Raw genomic sequence first — 19040 nt, forward strand, 5'->3', positions numbered from 1 at the left:
CCAATCGAGTCCTTGGGGGTCAGCATAAAAGAGGAAGAACCCCCATCAGAGTCTCAGTCCAAGTCCTAGTGTTCTCTATAAACTGACCTAATGGATTGACCCCTTGGTTTTGATGGTCCTCAGTGTCAAGTGATTGATGCTGAAGCCACACCATGGTGCAAAGTCACAACCCGAATCAGATGACAGATATCAAGTCTGATGTCTGCCAAAGATGTGTGACAGCGAACACAAGATCGATCCCAAGTATTGCTGTGGCATGATGTCTTCACTGGAGAGAACTCCAATATTGAATGCCCCGGTTCTGGTCAATTCCGACAAGAGGAATCCATGTACCCAGACCTGTGGGAAAATGACGAGCAATGACAGCTACATGATCAGTCTGGCAGCAGGGGTGAGCCGACAGATCTGGAGACAGATGGAAATCCTGGTTCCAAGAAAAATGGAAAAAAAAATAGGTGACTGTCCAGATGAATGCCTTGGTGATGATGTATCTTGACAGCAGTGTCAGCGATGAGAGTGGCCACTTGACAGTGAAGATGCTGGGGATGGGCAGAATGAGCAAGAAGAGAGAAAAAACAACTCACAATTTGAAGAAAAGAGATACTTCACAGGGCCTGAAGGCTGCTGTGAAGAATTTCTTTCCTCTGTGGTGGCGAAAGAAGAACTGAGGAAATAGCACTCCTCCCCCTCCCACCATGTGACCATTTGGGCAGGAATGGGAGTGAGTGCCCTGTCGAGCTGTAGAGCAGTGGTGGGATTCAAATAATTTAACAACCGGTTCTGGTGGTGGGATTCAAATAATATAACAACTGGTTGTTTACAAGCACCATTTTAACAACCGGTGGTGCGAACTGGCTGAATCCACAACTGCTGCAGAGCAAAGATTGAAAGCTTGTAAATCTTTCTGTGGCTGGCCAGTGCAAGCGCAGTCCCAATGTGGGTCTGCACAGAATACCCACAAAGGTGAACAGATTATCCTTTCACAGAATTGCCTTCACACAATTGTTTTTCAGGTGTCAAGTATATATATGTGACTGTGCATAACAGCCAACATCAGTTTATTCATCTAGCTGAAACACAAAATAGGGACTTGCTTTAATTTCTGCAACTACCCAGGACCATCTCAAAATCTGCTCATCTCAAAATTTTGGCTTCTCATGGTGTCATCTGAAGGTGAGATCAAGTTCATCTATCACGTTTGCTGGTCTTCAATTACGTTTGCTGCATTTTATGTGACATGGCTTGACATAATCCTCTCCAATTGTATGGGACTTCTGACATCACCAATTTGGAGGGAAATGCTGCAAGAACAGCATGAGTTGTTTGAGCAAAACATCCATTTGAATCCACATAGGCAGATTTCAGAGTATCCTCCTTTTAAAGGAATATAGCATCTTTTTCATAAACTGTATGAATTTCATAAACTGTATAAATTTCATAAACTGTCTGAGGGAATCTTTTAATTTACTGGGTTTCATGCCCTCTGCATTAGAGACTTGATAACACACAACTCACTGGAGTTTTTCAAAGGGCTTGTCAACAGATTAGTAAAACCCCATTGTGGAAATACTTTTTACATGACCCCTTTTTTTCCTGGAGCCATAACTGTTATATCTAGGTACTCGTAGTTACAACAGATTCATTTCCCTTTCCATTCTCTACTCTCTCCTTAATTTACAGTTTCATTGTATGAACCCAGGAGTTACATTTAAAGTAGAACTCAGCCTACAGAGAACTCACAAAAGGGAAAAAGGCAAAAGAATCAACCACCGCTGAATGTGAGTACAGCTAATTCCATTAAATCATGGAAGTTGTTTAACTGAAGACTGCTGTACTATTTTTAAAAAATAACATTGCATCAGTGTAGCAGTGTAACAGAAAATGGAATACAAATGGGAAACATTCCAGATCCCAATTTGGTTCAGATATTTTTATTCCAACTGTTAGCTTAATATTATGGTTATTACAGAAAAGTGTTCTTGTGCCAATATCAATCACAATATAAGGAAACAAAAGTCTTAAATAATGTTATATACAGTATATGCAGTTGGCATCAATGAGAGAGAGAGAGAGAGAGAGAGAGAGAGAGAGAGAGAGAGAGAGCAGGAAACTAGCTAGTACCAATGTAGAACAGAATGTTTTAAACTTCTCAAATTGTTAATTTTATAACCAAAAGGGTATACCCATTATCCATAACACAGGATTTTAAATGAAACACTCAGGACAGGACAGAAGGAGAACTGCTTGCTTTGACTGGTGAAGGGATAGAGTTGCTTGAGGGGTAGAGTGGCAATAACAGAAGATGAAGAGAGGGTTGAGACTACTCAAACACTCTCACCACTTGTACTGTTTCCTAGCCATTGGCAAAGTGCACATTTGCAGCAGAATTTCTTTGTTGCACACCATGAGGCATGCATAAAACACAGATTGTGCCTTCTGTGCCACTAGGTTTTTCAAGAAAAATCACATTCTGTCTGGTACACCATAGCAATTCTTTTCCTATTCTTCCGCTACATTTTAACCAATTCACAATCTACAAACACACGTTCTAGCAGACGTTACTGGACTTTAACAGCAACCCTGCTGGCCTTCTTGGCACACTGCAATGAAGAGGAAATCTGCTGCCTGCAAGATACATATTCCACTGGGTCCTAAAACTTCAACACCAAGATGGTGAATAGTCCTATAACAGACAGCAGTTCAGTCCTAGCAACACTGCCACATAGTGCCCCAATGTGGAAATGTTCGGGTGCCAAAAAGGTCTACCCACAATAGGAAAATTAACAACAACAACAACAAAACAAATGGGCAATAACTAATAAAAATATAAAATCAATCCTGAACTATCCCTAGATTCTAAAAAGACTAAACTGAGGCTGTAGTACTTTGGTCACCTACTAAGAAGACAAAAGTCACTGAAAAAGGCAATAATGCTAGGAAAGGTTGAATGAAGCAAGAAATGAGGAAGACCCAACATGAGATAGTTTGACCCGATAAAGGCTGTAGAAGAGAAAAGAGTTGTTCCTCTTCTCATATTCAAACAGGGTGGATTCATGCAAAGCAGGGGAAAGCTGGATAGGGGATCACAGCCAACCTTTCTTGTTAGGTAAGGATGCTGCACTAAAAATATATTTCTTTAACTCTGTCTCCAAACTCAACTGCCTACATTGATTTTAATTACCTAGCATGAGAAATATATACAATGAGGAAATAATATTTTTTTGAAGTACAGATAGTTCAACTTATTTATAATCAAAGTTTCCTTGAGCAAGGAAAACATTCTTTACATTATATTTACTCTGTGAAACGCTGTACTATGAACAGTCACAATATTTAAAATGAGGAAATGACATTCTGGATTATGTAATCATGACACGGGGGACAGCAATCTTGTAAAATCCACCAAATCCAGGGTAGACAGAGCTGGCATATCACGTGGTCAGAATATGAAGCCCTACCATTTTGGGGGAAGCCCCACACCTCTGTTCCTATTCTCACGTTCTTTGAAGGTAACGCTGTTATGACACAAATTCTAAAGGCCCACTTTGACACTCTTAGGTGAGAAGTGTTGCTGCAGGTGCGATGCTGGCTACAGGCTTGGCTGGACAGGGGGATTGGAGGCATGCTTCTGTTCCCAGCTTAGCATTCTGAATTTGTAGGCACAGAAGCGAGGCAGAGAGAAAATAAGGCTCTGTTGTGCCCTCCAGGCTTTTCCTCATGGAGGATGAGAAAAGATTGTGCTCTGAGTTTTAAGAACTCAAACTTTTAAAAGATGAACCCTTTTAAAGTTATTATGAAATGAGCACCACATAAATATGGTCAAGTTGTGTGATGTGTTCATAACAAATAACTATCACCCCTCCATTCCATTTTCACAGAGTATACAGACTACTATTGTTGCTTTAAATTCTGCAAGTACTTGATCCAAAATGTCATCTCAAATAGCAAGCTCTGTCAAGAGATAAAAAGGATTTTACCATGCATCAGGTACAGACTGATGATATAGCGATACATCTTCCCACCCTCAATCAATACTGCCCAACTTAGCTGTTATTGAAGAAGTGGGGGAAATGTGTATTAAGGGGCAATAACTTTTTATTCAGTGATCCCAGATACGTTACCCAAAAACATAATATCAATAAATTGGAGAATTATCAGCTGGTGCCCTGTTTTGTACCTGGCAGCAGGAAGTAAGGCACACAGATAGTCAGCTAAGTACTAGCAGAGCACTGACCATCACTGCTGGAGCCAAGGGATCCCCACAAAAGACATGGACAACAGGACCCCTGCGGCAGAAAAAAAACAAACTACTGTGGTAGAAAGTGAACCAGTAGAGGTTAGAGCCCAGCTGAAAAAGCATACAAGGAACTGCAAGCCCCACCCTTTCCTGCGGCTAGAGTTAGGCCCTTGAAACTAACAAGATGTGCTTTCCTCCTGAATGAGACTGGAGATGGGGTGGCCTTGAAATGCCAGGTGTGCATTCCTCTATCTGATCTAGGCTTTGGCTCTTCCCCTGTACTGTCTTTGCTCCTGGATCTGTCTGCACAGAGGGACAGGTCTGCTTGGGTATCCTGCTCAGCGTGTTCCATGAGATTTTGAATGGAAGTCTGCTGTTGGAAAGGGAGTAGGGGTTTCCCCCTTTTAGGATGCACAATGCCTCAAACACAGTAGGAATCATGGAGGGTTCCCCTTCTCTCTATTATTATTATTATTATTATTATTATTATTATTATTATTATTATTATTATTATTATTATTATTATTATTATTATTATTATTATTATTATTATTATTATTATTATTATTATTATTATTATTATTATTATTATTAATTTGATTTAATATACCGCCCTATCCCCAGGGGGCTCAGGGCGGTGCATTCCTCTTGAGGAATGCTCCCCCCATGTAGAGGCTGGACCAGGGCAAGTCATCTTAACCGCCAGTCTAATGACCTTGGAAAAACCTCTCAATAGAAACTTCTAAATAAATTTCTGAAGCAATACTCTTTCAGTTCAACTCACTCCTCCTTGTCTCATCCCTATTAGCCCATAGGAATCTCTTTACCTTTTAATTCATATGAATGACCAATGATTTAGTATGAATGAATAGCATGAATAGCATAGCCTTTATTGGCATAACAAAAAAACACAACTAACATAAATAATATTAAAACAGGCGATAAAACACAGGTAAATATAAATAAATTACAAACTCAGAATTATTTCTATGAGAAAATCTGGTACCTTTTCACAAAAAGCAGAATCGGAATTATTCAACAGGAGAAATAATCTGAACAAATCTGTTAACTCAGGTTGAAAAAGAGGAGATAAATTAGCATGTTTGGATCTAATTTTGGCAAATTAGTACAGTGTAATAACTGGTGAGCCAATGTTTCAACTTGCTTGGAATTACAACTGCATTACAACTGGAATTACAAGCCTCTTAGATTTTTTGAGATTATTAAACCTGCCGTTTAACAAGGCAGATGGCATGACATTAAATCTAGCAGTTGAGAGAGCTCTCTTTGAGCAGGGATTGGTTAAAGAATATAAGTAATGAGATATCCGTCCCTGCTCAAATGAAATTAAAAATTGCGAGGGAGAGCAGGTTTGTTTGGCTGCTAGAGATAGGTTAGAAAAATTACTGGTCTAAAAGCTGACGTTTTAATACTTTATATACTTCTGAATAGGAGACCAATGATTTAGTAGAGAGCAACCTTAAAGTTTGTATAAGTGTATTTTAAATCCATTTTTATGTCTTCTTTAGATTTGGAAAGAAGAGTGAAATATAATAATGTTTTGCTTCTACAATCTTGTCACTCAAAAAAGAAAACAAAAACAAAAAAAGTTTCCAATTTTACCAACACAGAACTTTTAAAAACACACACAACAACTTCATTACATGATAATAGCTCAAATACTTGGGGAATACTGCCAAAATAGTACTGTCAAAATATAGTTTATGTTTTCCTTTGTAAGGCTTACATTTCTACCACAATATGTACAGAAGCAAACGTTAACTACCACACCGGGGACTGTCTAAAGATATTCCTTGTAGAATGACCATCCCCAATGATAACCATTGTCTTTTTTAAAATGCGAATTGAGACCAAAGGTGGGAATTGAGACCAAATGACCCTGAACTAAAAACAAACATGTTTGTTTTGGTTCTATTCAGAAACAAGTAAAGTTACTTTGTTTTCAAAATTGCTACACTAATTACTGAGCTACCCAGTACTCATTTACTCCTTAATTCTACAACAAAACACAATGTATATTGTGCACACAAATAAACTGTACCCATATAGTAATTCAACAACAGCAAAACTTGCAGTTTATTTGTTAAATAAGTTTAAGTCTGAATACAGAAAATTAGTTGAACTTGTTTTAATTGAAAGCAATTTGTAATTCTTCTTAAGGCTACAATTCCTACTTATTCATGAAAAATCCAAAGGAAAACTGTTGAACACTGTATTGTATTATTAAGAAAGCTGCTTTGCAAGGTGACAGAAGAATATACTAACAATAGCTGTTCTTTGTTACTGAAGAAAAAAGCTGAGGGGATGGAAGCTAAAGTATGAGCTATGCAAACAGGCAACAATATTGTAGCTTTTCTTTTGCTTGAGCAACAAAGCCATCCTCATCTCCCCATGTTTGCTAAATACAGCATAATCATTTTTGTTCAGAATGGAGAAAATACAATTTAGAAGTCAGAAAGCAGCCCAATCTTTGACTGTGCAATGAAGGAACACATACACAAATGTGGAATGGCATCAGAAACCCACATCCTGCTGCTTTATCTCTTCCAGCCCTCTCCCGTCCAGGGCAGCCGAGAACCACCATGGGCCCCTGAGTCAAAGCATATCATTTGGTTGGTTGTTACTGATGCATCTAGAATCCTGAAAGAATCCTCATGGCCATCCGCCTGTCCAATTGCGTCTGGCATAACTCATCAAAAAACAAAACTAGGTATCTCAAAATTGGCCACCAGCTTTGGAATGACTGTGGGAGTTCCAGACCCAATAAAAGAAAGGAATTGTAACAACCTGGCCCAGGTATCCGCAGACAGCCTTCATTTTATTTGCAATGGAAGCTGAACTAAGCTTGTTCCTCATTTGTAACTACTAAGACAGACTAACATTCCATTATCATGCAAAAAAGGGGGTGGAGGGAGGAGAGAAGCAGCCTTTTACTTATTGGACAAATCATGGGAAAAAGTAACTCCCATTTTCTGCTCATAAAATTAATGAAGATTTGCTGCTGTATGGCTGTTAAATAAGATCTAAGAAGTCAACTGGGATGGATGAGATGGAGTTAAAACCAAAAGTAAGGAGGAGATTAGAAGGGGGAGACAGGAATAAAAGCAGAACATGAATGGAGAACAGCAAAATGAAGAAAAAGTAAGGAAAAGAAGAGAAATTAGGTTGATAACTGTAGGTTAGGGAATTGCTGGAGATTTGGGGGCGAAGTCTTGACAGGGTGAGATTTGAGGAGGGAAGTGACTTCAGCAGAATATAATGCCATAAATTCCACCCTTCAAAGCAGCCATTTTCTCCAGGGAAACTGATCTCTGTCATCTTCCACAGCAAGAGGAGATTTGAACCTAGTTCTCCCACACACTAATTTGAAGTTCTAACTCAGTGGTTCTCAACCTGTGGGTCACTACCCCTTTGGGGGTTGAACGACCCTTCACAGGGGTTGCCTAAGACTCTGCATCAGTGTTCTCCATCTGTAAAATGGATAAATGTTAGGGTTGGAGGTCACCACAACATCAGGAACTGTATTAAAGGGTCGTGGCATTAGGAAGGTTGAGAACCACTGCTCTGTTACACCACACTGGCTTTCATGAAGCAGCTTCTGTTGAACAGTAGCAAGAAGAAAGGCCTAGTTGAGTAATGTCAGGTAGTAGAAAGTCACCCAGAGGTTGCAGCCAGGCCTTGGGTTGCCAACCTCCAAGCGGGACCTGGAGACCCCCCCCAGAATTACAAGTGAACTCCAGATAACAGAGATCTGTCCCCCTGGTGAAAATGGCTGCTCTGATGGTGGACTCTATGGCATTAGACCCTGCTGAGGCCTCTTCCCTCACCAAATCCAGCCTTCCTCAGACTCCACCACAAAGTCTCCAGGATTTTCCCAATCTAGACCTAGCAACTATAGATAGGCCTGGTCCCAATATGTCTTCCCTCAAAGGCCAAAATAAGCCTGAAAAGCACCCTTTCTCTTCCCCTGCCTTTTACTGACAGAAAATGAAGTTTGGAATGTTGTGGCTGTCTAGCTACAGCCATCAAGGGAACCTGTTGCTTAAAGCTGCAGGCATCCTTTAATCATTTTCAGATTTTTTTTAAAAAAATTAAATTGCCAATGTATTTTTCTTTTTTAAAAAAACCTTTTTCCTGCAAACCTGGGTGTATTTTCATGTTTGTAGAAAGATCTGTCTTGCCCATTTACAGCTCCATTCACTGGGTTCAAGTATTCAAAGATTTGGCCAACGTTGCTATTAGAATATAAGTCTTTCTTCCTGAAGGACAGCCAATGGAATGGGACTTGTAATTGTGAGGAAACAAAGCCTAGTAAGAGTTTGAAAAATAACTAGCAAAAATAAAAAGCACTGAGCTTGGTACAGAACTGCACACTATATAAAGTCTATAGAATTACTTCTTAAAAGCAGCACAATTTTCAGCGCTGAACATACTGTGTGTTAAGGGATAATCATGCTTTCCAATAAACACACAGATTTCTTTATAAACCAGTCACCATCCTGACATTTGCCTATGGCCAAGTTAACAGGGCATCAAAGAAGAAGCTGAGCCTCTCTGAATGCTACTACTGATGTTATTTTGCTGGGAAAGTATGTCATACAAGCAGTGCAAGTGGCATGCTATTCTCCCTAAGACTAAATGGCCTGTCAACAATTCCTCCAATTCCTAAGTTAAAGACTAGAGGTATATACCATTTGGGGGGTAAGTTTTGGCTTTGGGTTGAATAGACCAGAATTTTTTCAAGAAATCTTGGCCTTTTTTGGATATTGACATTTTTCCAGGACCATTAACCCCAAACCTGAGAAATTCCAGCAGCCTCCAAAGTCCATGAGAGTCTTGTAGGTGGAAGGTGTCAGAAAGCTAATGCTGGGCTTGGCTGGGCCCAACATCCAGCTTTGCATCACCACTGCCTCCGAAGTCCACGTGGGTCTTGGAGGGCATAGGAAATGTAGAACTGGGTTCAACTTGTCCAAGCCCAGAGGTCAGCTCTGCACTGCCTCCAAGACTCACGTGGACTTTGGAGACAGTGCTGGTGCAGTCCTAAATGCTGGTCCTTATCCAGTCAAGCCCACTGTTCAGCTCTGTGCTGTTTTCCATCTCCAAGGCCCAGCCAACAAGTAAGTGAGGGGGAAAGGGAGGGAGTGAGGGAAGAAAGAAAGGGGATCTCCCCAATTCTTGGTGGGGTCGAAGTGACCCCAAATAATGTCCCTCAAAATTGGCAGTATTTGGGATCGACTTTTTAGCTCTGTTAAATTGCAACTATTTTTTCCCGGTGAAAAAGACCTCAAAAACTACCAATAAAGTAGTTTTTGAGGGTGTGATGGTTTGGCTTTGCTGAAAACCCACCTCTACTAGAGACTCTGATGGAATACGTTTTGGTAACTGCAGTTAAAAATTAACTTAGGTTGATATACAAAATACCAATCACAGTGGAGGGATATTAAATGTGTACAGAAAGTAAAATATGAATACAACAGCAAAACAGAAGTTTTGCATCCAATGCTAGAGTTGTAATGAGGATATTTTTAAAGAAATCCTGTAATGTACACTACAGTAGTATATTCATGTTTTACAAATTGATGTTGATGTTTTACACATCTAATACACAGGGAAAATTAGAGCTCCTTGAGGTTTCTATTCTACACCGTACACAAGTCTACAGTGAAGGATAATCCTCCCATCAAGTTTTAAACTAGGCCCACTGACTTCACTTAAATTATCTGGGAATAATATTTTCAGGACTATTCCTTGTATCTTTGCTCTCAAATATACTTCAATGGTAGGAAGCTCAGCCCAGCAAGTCTCTCTGACTATGGGCTTCATATAGCCTTGACCTGTGTAATGTCCTGGCAGGATCTGTGTAATCTTTGTAAATAAAGAGACAGGTCATTCAATCTGTCATCATGTGCTATAAAGCTGAAGATTACTGAGCTTAACACCATGCATTCTTCTGCACCACCTATTTCATACAAAGCTCCCCCTCCCTACAATATTTGTGGGGCATTTTTTCACTTCTGATAAATAATTATGTAAAATCAGCATTTAACCTAATAAAAGCTAAACTAAGAAATAACAGGCCATACTGCATTTGCTGACTTATCAAAGTATCTGAAAGATTGTTCAGTTTTAAAAGACTATCTGTATGACACTTTTGTTTTAATTACTTTGTTGCCCACTTTGGAGCGCATTATAAATTGGTCTTTATTTTACAAAGTATGAACATACACAAAATAAAAGGGAACTATGAACTCCCCAGGGAAGCTGTCCAAAAAGAGAAAAGTGGTCTCTACAGAGTCACCCGCCCTAACTCAGAATGCTGGTGTTGCTGAATCCACACAATGAATCCTTCTGTGCTTGATGTCAGATGCTATAATCCCTTACCGAGCATTGTTTAATTAGTTTATTATGCATAATAAATGTAAAATATTTTAGTTTAGTTTACATAATTGTATTAAAAATGCATGCCATTTATCCTGACGCTTGTAGGATATCCTTCACAAGTGACATATTTTTAGAAAGGTGCATTTATAAAATTAATGCAATTTGCAGGCCAGGCAGTTTGAGCTTTTTATCTATTAGCCTGGAAAAAAAATCCTTGCTTTGCTACCTTCAGTCTGCTATTTTACAAAAAGCATGGAACAATACAACACAAAAATCAATGGCATATGGTAACCTGTGAAGTGATGCTGCTGCAAAATATGCAGCTCTTTAAAAAAGGTAAAATTTATGACTTAAAATTATTCGGTATTATGCCTATTGTGAGGTCAGCATTTTACTGATCAAAATACATGCTACTAAGATGATTCTAGTTTAAATCAAAATAATTTCAATCCTACAGCCACCAGATATCATACAGATCGGGGGTTTTTAAATAGAACTATAAAATAAATGAACACTGGTCCCTTCAAATAAGAGTTCAATGAACAACAGATCATAAGGTAGTTCCAGAGGCAGAAGCCTTTATGACAGGACAAAAGCAGTTACTTAAACTAAGACCCTTCCGCACACGCAAAATAATGCGTTTTCAAACCACTTTCACAACTGTTTGCAAGTGGATTTTGCTATTCCGCACAGCTTTAAAGAGCACTGAAAGCAGTTTTTTTTTTGGCTTGTTCTTGGGTAGATTTGAAACAGAATATATAGTAAGCAGCAAGATTAGTCAATGTATATTATTATGTATTTGCCTGGCACTGAGATCACAGGGGGAGGAACTCGTGGTGGTACACTGAAGTGCAGGAAGTTGGAGCGTATGGAAGGGCTTTCTCTGTGATCATCCCCAGACTTTGGAACAGTCTTCCCTCGGAGATTCACTGGCTGCCTACCCTTTATGGGTTTAAGCACACAGCAAAGACTTTCCTCTCCACCCAGGCATTTAACAAGGCTCCCTGGACGCCCCTCTACATTTGCTGGTTTGGAGAAGTGGATGTTGGGTTTAATTTTATGATATTTTTATTGTCATGTTTTATTTTTGTATTTATTGGTATGTTTTATTATTCTGATTTTAGTGCGAGCCTCCTAGAGATCTTTGCATAAAGTGAGGGAATTATTATTTTTGTTGTTCTCTAATAAATAAATAAACGAATTAATTAAAATACGCAGATACATTACAATGTCCTAGGTCTTTGGGTGAGGCTCAAATTGTAATGAAAGGCCAACAACCAGCTAAAGAACTGGCAGCTTTGATATTAAACAAAATTAAATAATAATGATGTACTAGTATTAATATTTCCAGACATGCAAAAAGAAGCATCTAACGACCAGACGGTGTTTTATACATACAATGCCCAGTAAGGACATTCCCAGTGTCTCATTTCAAAGGTAACAAAATCCACAGGGATCCAGGCCCTTCCCTAATTGAAAATATGGTATCTCTTGCTGACTATGAATCATTCACAATATTTTTCATGAAAAGAGAGAAAAAATAAGCTCTCATCAGTGTTCCTAAAACAACAGGCAGGTGCTTCAATTTAACCTACTTAATGGACAGTGAGGCTGCTGAATTCTTAGGGGGACATTCTTCTCTAGTGTCATGGCTGCAGCTCAACCAAGAATTTTTTTCAAAAATGCAGCTGATCTGAAAAGGCAATGCAGCTCAGCCTCGTTTCCACAGAGAATTCTAACAGACACATGAGCACCTGTGAAATAAATAGCATTAGCACTTCACTTCAATGTTTCACATCAAAAGCCTTCAGAACAGGTTTGTTTTTCTTCCTGTATCTGGCAAACAACAGCTCCTGTGCCCAAACTTGCTTAATTCTGTATTGGTGAGAAAGTAACGTTAATATATTTTAGTAATACAATTGTATAAACTCCACCAGATCACCCATATTTTGGCTCCAATTACCTGTAATCACACCAAGGGCATCTGTAGGGTTTTTCTCCAGTATGGACACGTTTGTGCCGTGTCAGATGGGACTGCGTTGTAGAAGCAAAGTTGCATTCATCACATTTGAATGGCTTCTCTCCTGAAAGACAGTGAAAGGGATTCATTTTTACAGGTAGAATAGAGAAAGTAAGATTTGTTAGTGGCTGAAGGGTAAATTCTAACAGAAATGCATGAAATTTTGTGCACAAAATATTTGTGGACTGATCCCCTGCATCACATATTACCAACCTTAGTGACTAATTCTTCACTAATGCAACTCTTGTTCCAATTTACTTGAGTACACAATTTTTAAAAAAGAAAATGCTTCTATAGGGTAGCTGCTCCATGTGTAGAGAATTGTCCTTGGGGATTCATTCACCACATACCTCTATGAGGTTTTTCTGACTGCCAGTATACACTATGGAGGTAAATGGGATTTTTGTAGTGATGAGATAAACTATATGAGTGTAAACTGAAGTTCAGGAATCTTGTGGGGAAGCTACTTTGAGGAGAAAGTGTAAAGTACCTCCGTGTGAAATACCTATCAGGAGAACAGAAACCAATAGGGGATTCATACTCCAGCAAAAACTGGTCTTTAATAAATTTCAACGTATACACAATGGGAATGCTTCCTTTCACCTTAGGGCCAACACGTCTTTGGCAGGTGTGACTGTGTAAACGTCCAATCTGAGCACATGTTCAGTGATTCATAAAAATAAGATGTATGTGAATATCTATCAAAATATAACTGAAAAAATATCTTGAAATGAATGTAATAGTCATATGCCAAGCAGAGGATGGAGAAATGGAACTGAGAACTGTATTAACTAAAAATGATGCAATTCTTCCTCTCGATCAAGAATAGCTCTGCTAACAATGTACAACTGATTCCTTCAAAGGCTACATTAAATAAATATATTTCCCATTTTAGCAAAGCAGAACTGCCAAGTTTATGAATATATTAAATAACCCAATTTGCACATTTACAAATAATTTGCACATAGCCCTAATATGATAATCTGTGTTGAAGACACCGGGTGGAAGTAATAGCGGCAGCAACACATTAAACTTTCAAATTTTGTTTCATTACTCCTCTAAACTATGAGTATGTGGGAACAGATGCATTTTGGGATAAAGCAGAGGTGACCACAAGGGAAATGACCTCTTAAGAAGATATTGCAGAGAAGCAAGCAATAGTTGCATTGATCAATATCTCATCCATCCTTCCAAGGTTTTCTGCCATATCTTATTTTATTTTCTCCTTTCAGGCAGGTTTATTACAATTCATTAGCAAGTTCATCAACTCCCGTAGTTTTATTTCAAGTGTCATGCCTTCAGGAATTTTTCTAAAGCTCTAACAATGAGAACATCTTGAGAGCATTCATTTAAAAAATCCAAAACAAAGCAGAGAGCTTCTTTTTGACCACATAGAAAGCAACAATCCTCTAATATTAGATGTAGTTACACACTTTTGTAATTTATAATTAGAATCTTACAGTTATTATTTCATATCTCCCATTATTAGTTTCTGGTTATATTGTTGCAATATAAACATAAAAATAATAGGCTGCAAAATGGCCTTACAATTAAAAGTAATCAGGTTGAATTTCTTCAAGATCTTTTGTTCTTTAAGGACTTCTTGGCAAATAGTAAAGTTTAGAGTTTGTTTCTCTTTGGCATAGTTTGGATATCATGGCCATTGTAACTTTTTTCAAGAAATTCTATAAGTTAATTACACCAGTTAATAAACTAATTATGGGTTGAGCCCAATCAGCTTTTTCATTTAATGTCACCTAATCCACTCCATTTTACAGCACCCACACCACTTGGCTTTAGTCCATGCAGATCCCACAGCTTTTGGGTAGTGTGTGAAATATTTCTCTTTCCTATTTCCAATGCCCATCAGTTTGGTTCTAGTACATAGATAAGGATAAAAAGTTCTATCAGTTTATCCAATTTTCTACACCTTGTGTCATTTTATAAACCTCCAATCTGTCTGTTCAGATGTTTGCTTTCTTGTTTGTTTTTTGGAGACTTAAAACACCCAACTTTTCTCTCATAGGGAAAGGTGCTCAAGCTATTATTTCATTTTGGTTGCCCTTTTCAGTATTGCTTTGGATCTATGAAATTCTTCTTAAGGAGTGACCAGAACTGTGCTTTATAACAAGGGGATTATGTATAACTTTCTGTGTGTGTGTGCGCGCGCGCACACACACACACACACATTCACTTTAGGAATAAGGATTGCATAATATATTTGAAAAAAAATGACCAATAATTTTTTTTCACAGAGTCTTAAATGACAGAAACAGCTTTATTTATGCTTTTTTTTTGCAGTTGAGAATATGGTAAATATAGCAACCTGTGGATGCTTGTATGTGGGGGATATTATTAGATTTACCTGAATGTAAAATGACCTCCCTGAAAATATTATACACAAAAGCTTCTTCATTATTATACACATTATTATTACACATACTTGCATGTGAATACAGGACAAACCTTTCTTTTTCTTTTACTTGAGAAAGTACACCTGAAAAAGCCTAGTTTTCATTTTGTGTGCATATAGTATTTCATGCGCGCACACACATATTCATCATCTACTGATTTGTTTACAATGAAAAACTGAAAACAAGGAGTTCAAGCCCAAAATCCAGAATGATCTAAAAGAGCAGTGGTACATATACGGAGCCCCCAGATGACAAGATTTTTCCATTCATGTTAGTAGGGTAGCTCTGATCATTCAAACAATTGCATGGGGACAGCTGTTCTTCACTGAAGTGAAAGAGGAAGCCTTTGAATGTGCAGAAGGTACATACGCACATAACAACAGAGTTGGAGAACTAAAGTCCTCATATTATTTTGTCAAGAAGGAACGTTCTAGTTTATAATCTTCACTGAAGTATGGCTGCTGATCTACAAAAGTTACTTCCTGTAACTGTTTATCACTGCAAATGTGGTATAATTAAATTCTGAACCTTTCTACAAGAATCGGCATTGCTGGAAGTAAAAAAAAGTAATACAAATCCAAGTAATACAGATCCTCTTCAAAAATCACATTCTCTCTTAATAAGCATTTAATGAAAAGGCACAAAGCATACTGGGTTAGTTATACTTTATACAGAGTATTTTTCTTTTTGTCACTGGGGTGGGGGAAGGTGAAAGGAAAGAGGCTACATTATACATTAAATTCAGTGCCGAGTAATGTAACTGCACATTAAAAGTCAAAGAGCAGTTCACATGAGAAATAGAAACGCAAAGTGAGCCACTCATCTGGATAAAAACACATATATTATTAAATTTTCTCCCTTTATTACGTTGACCTATAAATGCTTAGATGTGCAGGGCTGAAATGAGCAAATGGAACTGTTCATACAAACAGGATCTGTGTTGGCTGTATGAGCCGCCGTCTTCAAAAATTCATGAGACTATCAGAACAGAGACACATACTGCTTAGGTATTTCTATAGGTTCATGGTAGCTGCCTCAGGACTGCCACACAGATGAAGCTTGTCTTATCAGATACGTCAGGTGCTGCATACTTTCCTGAAGGTCATATCTGCTTTTGTAAGGTTTGTCCTCCTCTATTAGTTACATTGGTCCATCACCCTTCCCTCACTTTTTAAAAACACAACGGCAGAAATTCCAGACACTTGGTATGAGGCCTACACTCTAACCCCAGTTGAAAGGGAAATGAACTACTGAAAGCAAAATGTAAACTTGCCAAAGTTGATTTAGGTATTTGTAATACTGTAGGGAAAATAAAAAAGCACAGAAAACCAATGTTTGAACATCACAAAGAAATTCTAAACCTTAGATAACGTCAAGCATGACTAGTGCTAATGCAGGCATGACCTATAACTATAGATAAGATTGGTGGTGATATGATTGGGGGGGATTTTTGTGCTAGAAGACAGAGGCTGGGGGTGAAGGAACACAGTTCTGCCACTTAGTAGAGGACCTTGAACCTGTATCAGTACTATTTCAGCAGCACTGATTGTCATTAACGTTAGCTGTAGCTAACAATAGTGTCTATGTATCTCCTACCTTTGTTAAAAGTGAAGGATATAAATGGATGGCTATCAACAACAGTGTAGAATTATATCTCTCTAGGAATCACCAGAAACTCTTTTTTAAACTTTTTATCCTGTTGCTGATTTGAATGGCTGTGAAAAATGGGAGCTGGGGACTGAGTATCCCCTACTTCAGTACAGGGGTGATGAGAGAATGAATTTGTACAGGTGAATGGAATGATGCAAGCCCCAAGGACCAATAGCAATAGCTAACAGAACCCAAATATTACAATATTAGTGGCTGTGGAAGAAAAGTTGTATCACAGAGCCACACAGACCATTCATTTGATCCTCAGATCCCCTCCTTAAAATGGCATTTCTCTGTTTATAAAGCTTTCAATGGACTGTGGATTGTTTTCACCTCAAGCAGAAATCAAATTTTACTCGTTAGAATATTTCAATGAATGATGGTTTATGGAAAAATAAAAATTCACTAATGAGAATTATTTGGTTTACCATATGACAGTTCACTAACTAATAACTTGGCAAAATGTTTCCATGAATCTTCTTTCGATTATTTGTACAAGTTCGTAATAAGTAACTATGAAGCAAACATGAACACATAATGCCAACTTCAAAATATATGGTGAGTTCTGAATTTGCTGAGATTAAGAGGGAAAGAAGTCTTGGGGTCATAGCGGATGGTTCAATGAAAGTGTCAAACCAGTGTGCCACAGCTGTGAAAAGGCAAATTGTATGCTGGGAATTATGAAGACTGAAAATAAAATGGCTGATATTATAATGCCTCCTGTATAGATCTATGGCGTTGCCTTATTTTTAATACTGTGTACAGTTCAGGTCACCATATCACGTCATCTCAAAAAAGATATTGCAGGGCTGGAAAAAGTATAGAAAAGAGCAACCAAGATTATTATGGTGCTGCACCACCTTTACAATGGTGAAAGGCTGCAGAGTCTGGGACTTTTCAGTCTCAAAAAAGGATGTCTAAGGGGAAACATAATAGAAATTTGTACAATTATCCACAGGGCAGAGATAGTGGACAGAGAAAACATTTTTTCCCATCTCTCAGAATACTAGAAGCCAATGAAGCTGACAGGCAGTAGATTCAGGAAGGATTAAAGGAAATGCTTCTTTATATGACAAGTGATTAAAGTATGGAATTCGCTGCCAAAGGATTGAGAGATGGCCATAGGCATGCACAGATTTAAAGATGGATTAGACAGATTCACATACAGGTCTATCAGTGGCTACTACACATGATCACTAAAGTGACTACAGTTGTACCCAACCTGACCTCTACCTCCCACTCCGTGGCTTCCATGCCACACCCAGATGAACTGGACACTACTGCCACAAAGACTGATACTGTACAAGCCCTGCCTTCTCCCCACTCACCTGGCAAAAATCCCAGCTAGGTAGGAAGATAAAGCATGGATGCGATGCAGTGTACCAAACTCCCTGACAAGAAGCAAGCCCCAATGTCCCTTTCAGAAGCTGAAGGGCCAAGGAATGAGGTCATCACCCAGCAATGCAGCAAGCTCAGGGCAGCAGGAAGAAGAGAAGTCTCAATGGACATCAATTGTCAGTGTGGCAGCCGTCGCTTTCACCAACAATGGCTTGGCAGGCCAGCCAAGGACCTCAGCCAAGCAGAGCACCAAAGAAGCTAGAAGGCAATGGCTCGCAGAAGATCCTGCAGGGAGGGGGCCAGGAAGACAAGAGGGCCAGTCAAGTTGGAGAAGGCAATTTTAAAAGTGATACTCCAACCCCTAGCCCAGATGGTAGCACAGGTAGTGGGGACAATATCAATATGCTTTCCATAAACTGTAGCTAATGCCTTTCTTTGGAAATAATGAAAAACATAACTGTTCAAAAGTGATAATGGAAATAAAAAATCATCATCCAAAAAGGATCAAACAAGGCAGCTGCTGGTGATGCAAATAAGAAAGATTTGATATATACAGATGGATGTCCTTGCAGAGGTTAATGGCATCCTGCTTTGTTCCTTCAAGCAAATCTCCAGCAACAGCTGGAATAGATTTGTCCATAGGAACTAGCACTCCAACAATTTAGATTAATAGATGAAAAACCTTTAGCTCAACTGCGAATTCATAAAAATGAAAAGCAGTCACCAAGTGGCATTCCCTGTCCTCTCACACAAAAATGGATGTCCCCTCTAAAATGACATCTGCTATGATATATAAAACAAACAAACAAACCAGGTAATAGTGATTTTTTTTTCAGTTTTGCTCATGCGCAAATTTAATAAATCAACTAACATTCATCCACAACTGGTTATTCATGACAAGATTTTCTGACTTCACATATGTGAGATACACCTCAATGCGAAACCATTTGGTGCTATGCCCAAAGATAAATTTTGGGGT

At 38.6% G+C, this 19040-nt stretch overlaps 1 protein-coding gene across 1 annotated transcript in view; it reads right to left on the minus strand.

Annotated features, from left to right (window-relative positions):
- Positions 1 to 19040, minus strand: part of ZNF407 (zinc finger protein 407) — a 530175-nt gene that overhangs the window by 148791 nt on the left and 362344 nt on the right. Inside the window, exon 7 of the mRNA XM_048507663.1 lies at positions 12603 to 12723. Within this exon, the coding sequence (XP_048363620.1) occupies positions 12603 to 12723 (121 nt within the window). The remainder of the gene's footprint in view (positions 1 to 12602; positions 12724 to 19040) is intronic.

The sequence above is a fragment of the Sphaerodactylus townsendi genome, linkage group LG09, assembly GCF_021028975.2.
Source record: "Sphaerodactylus townsendi isolate TG3544 linkage group LG09, MPM_Stown_v2.3, whole genome shotgun sequence".
In the NCBI taxonomy this organism is placed as follows: Eukaryota; Metazoa; Chordata; class Lepidosauria; order Squamata; family Sphaerodactylidae; genus Sphaerodactylus; species Sphaerodactylus townsendi.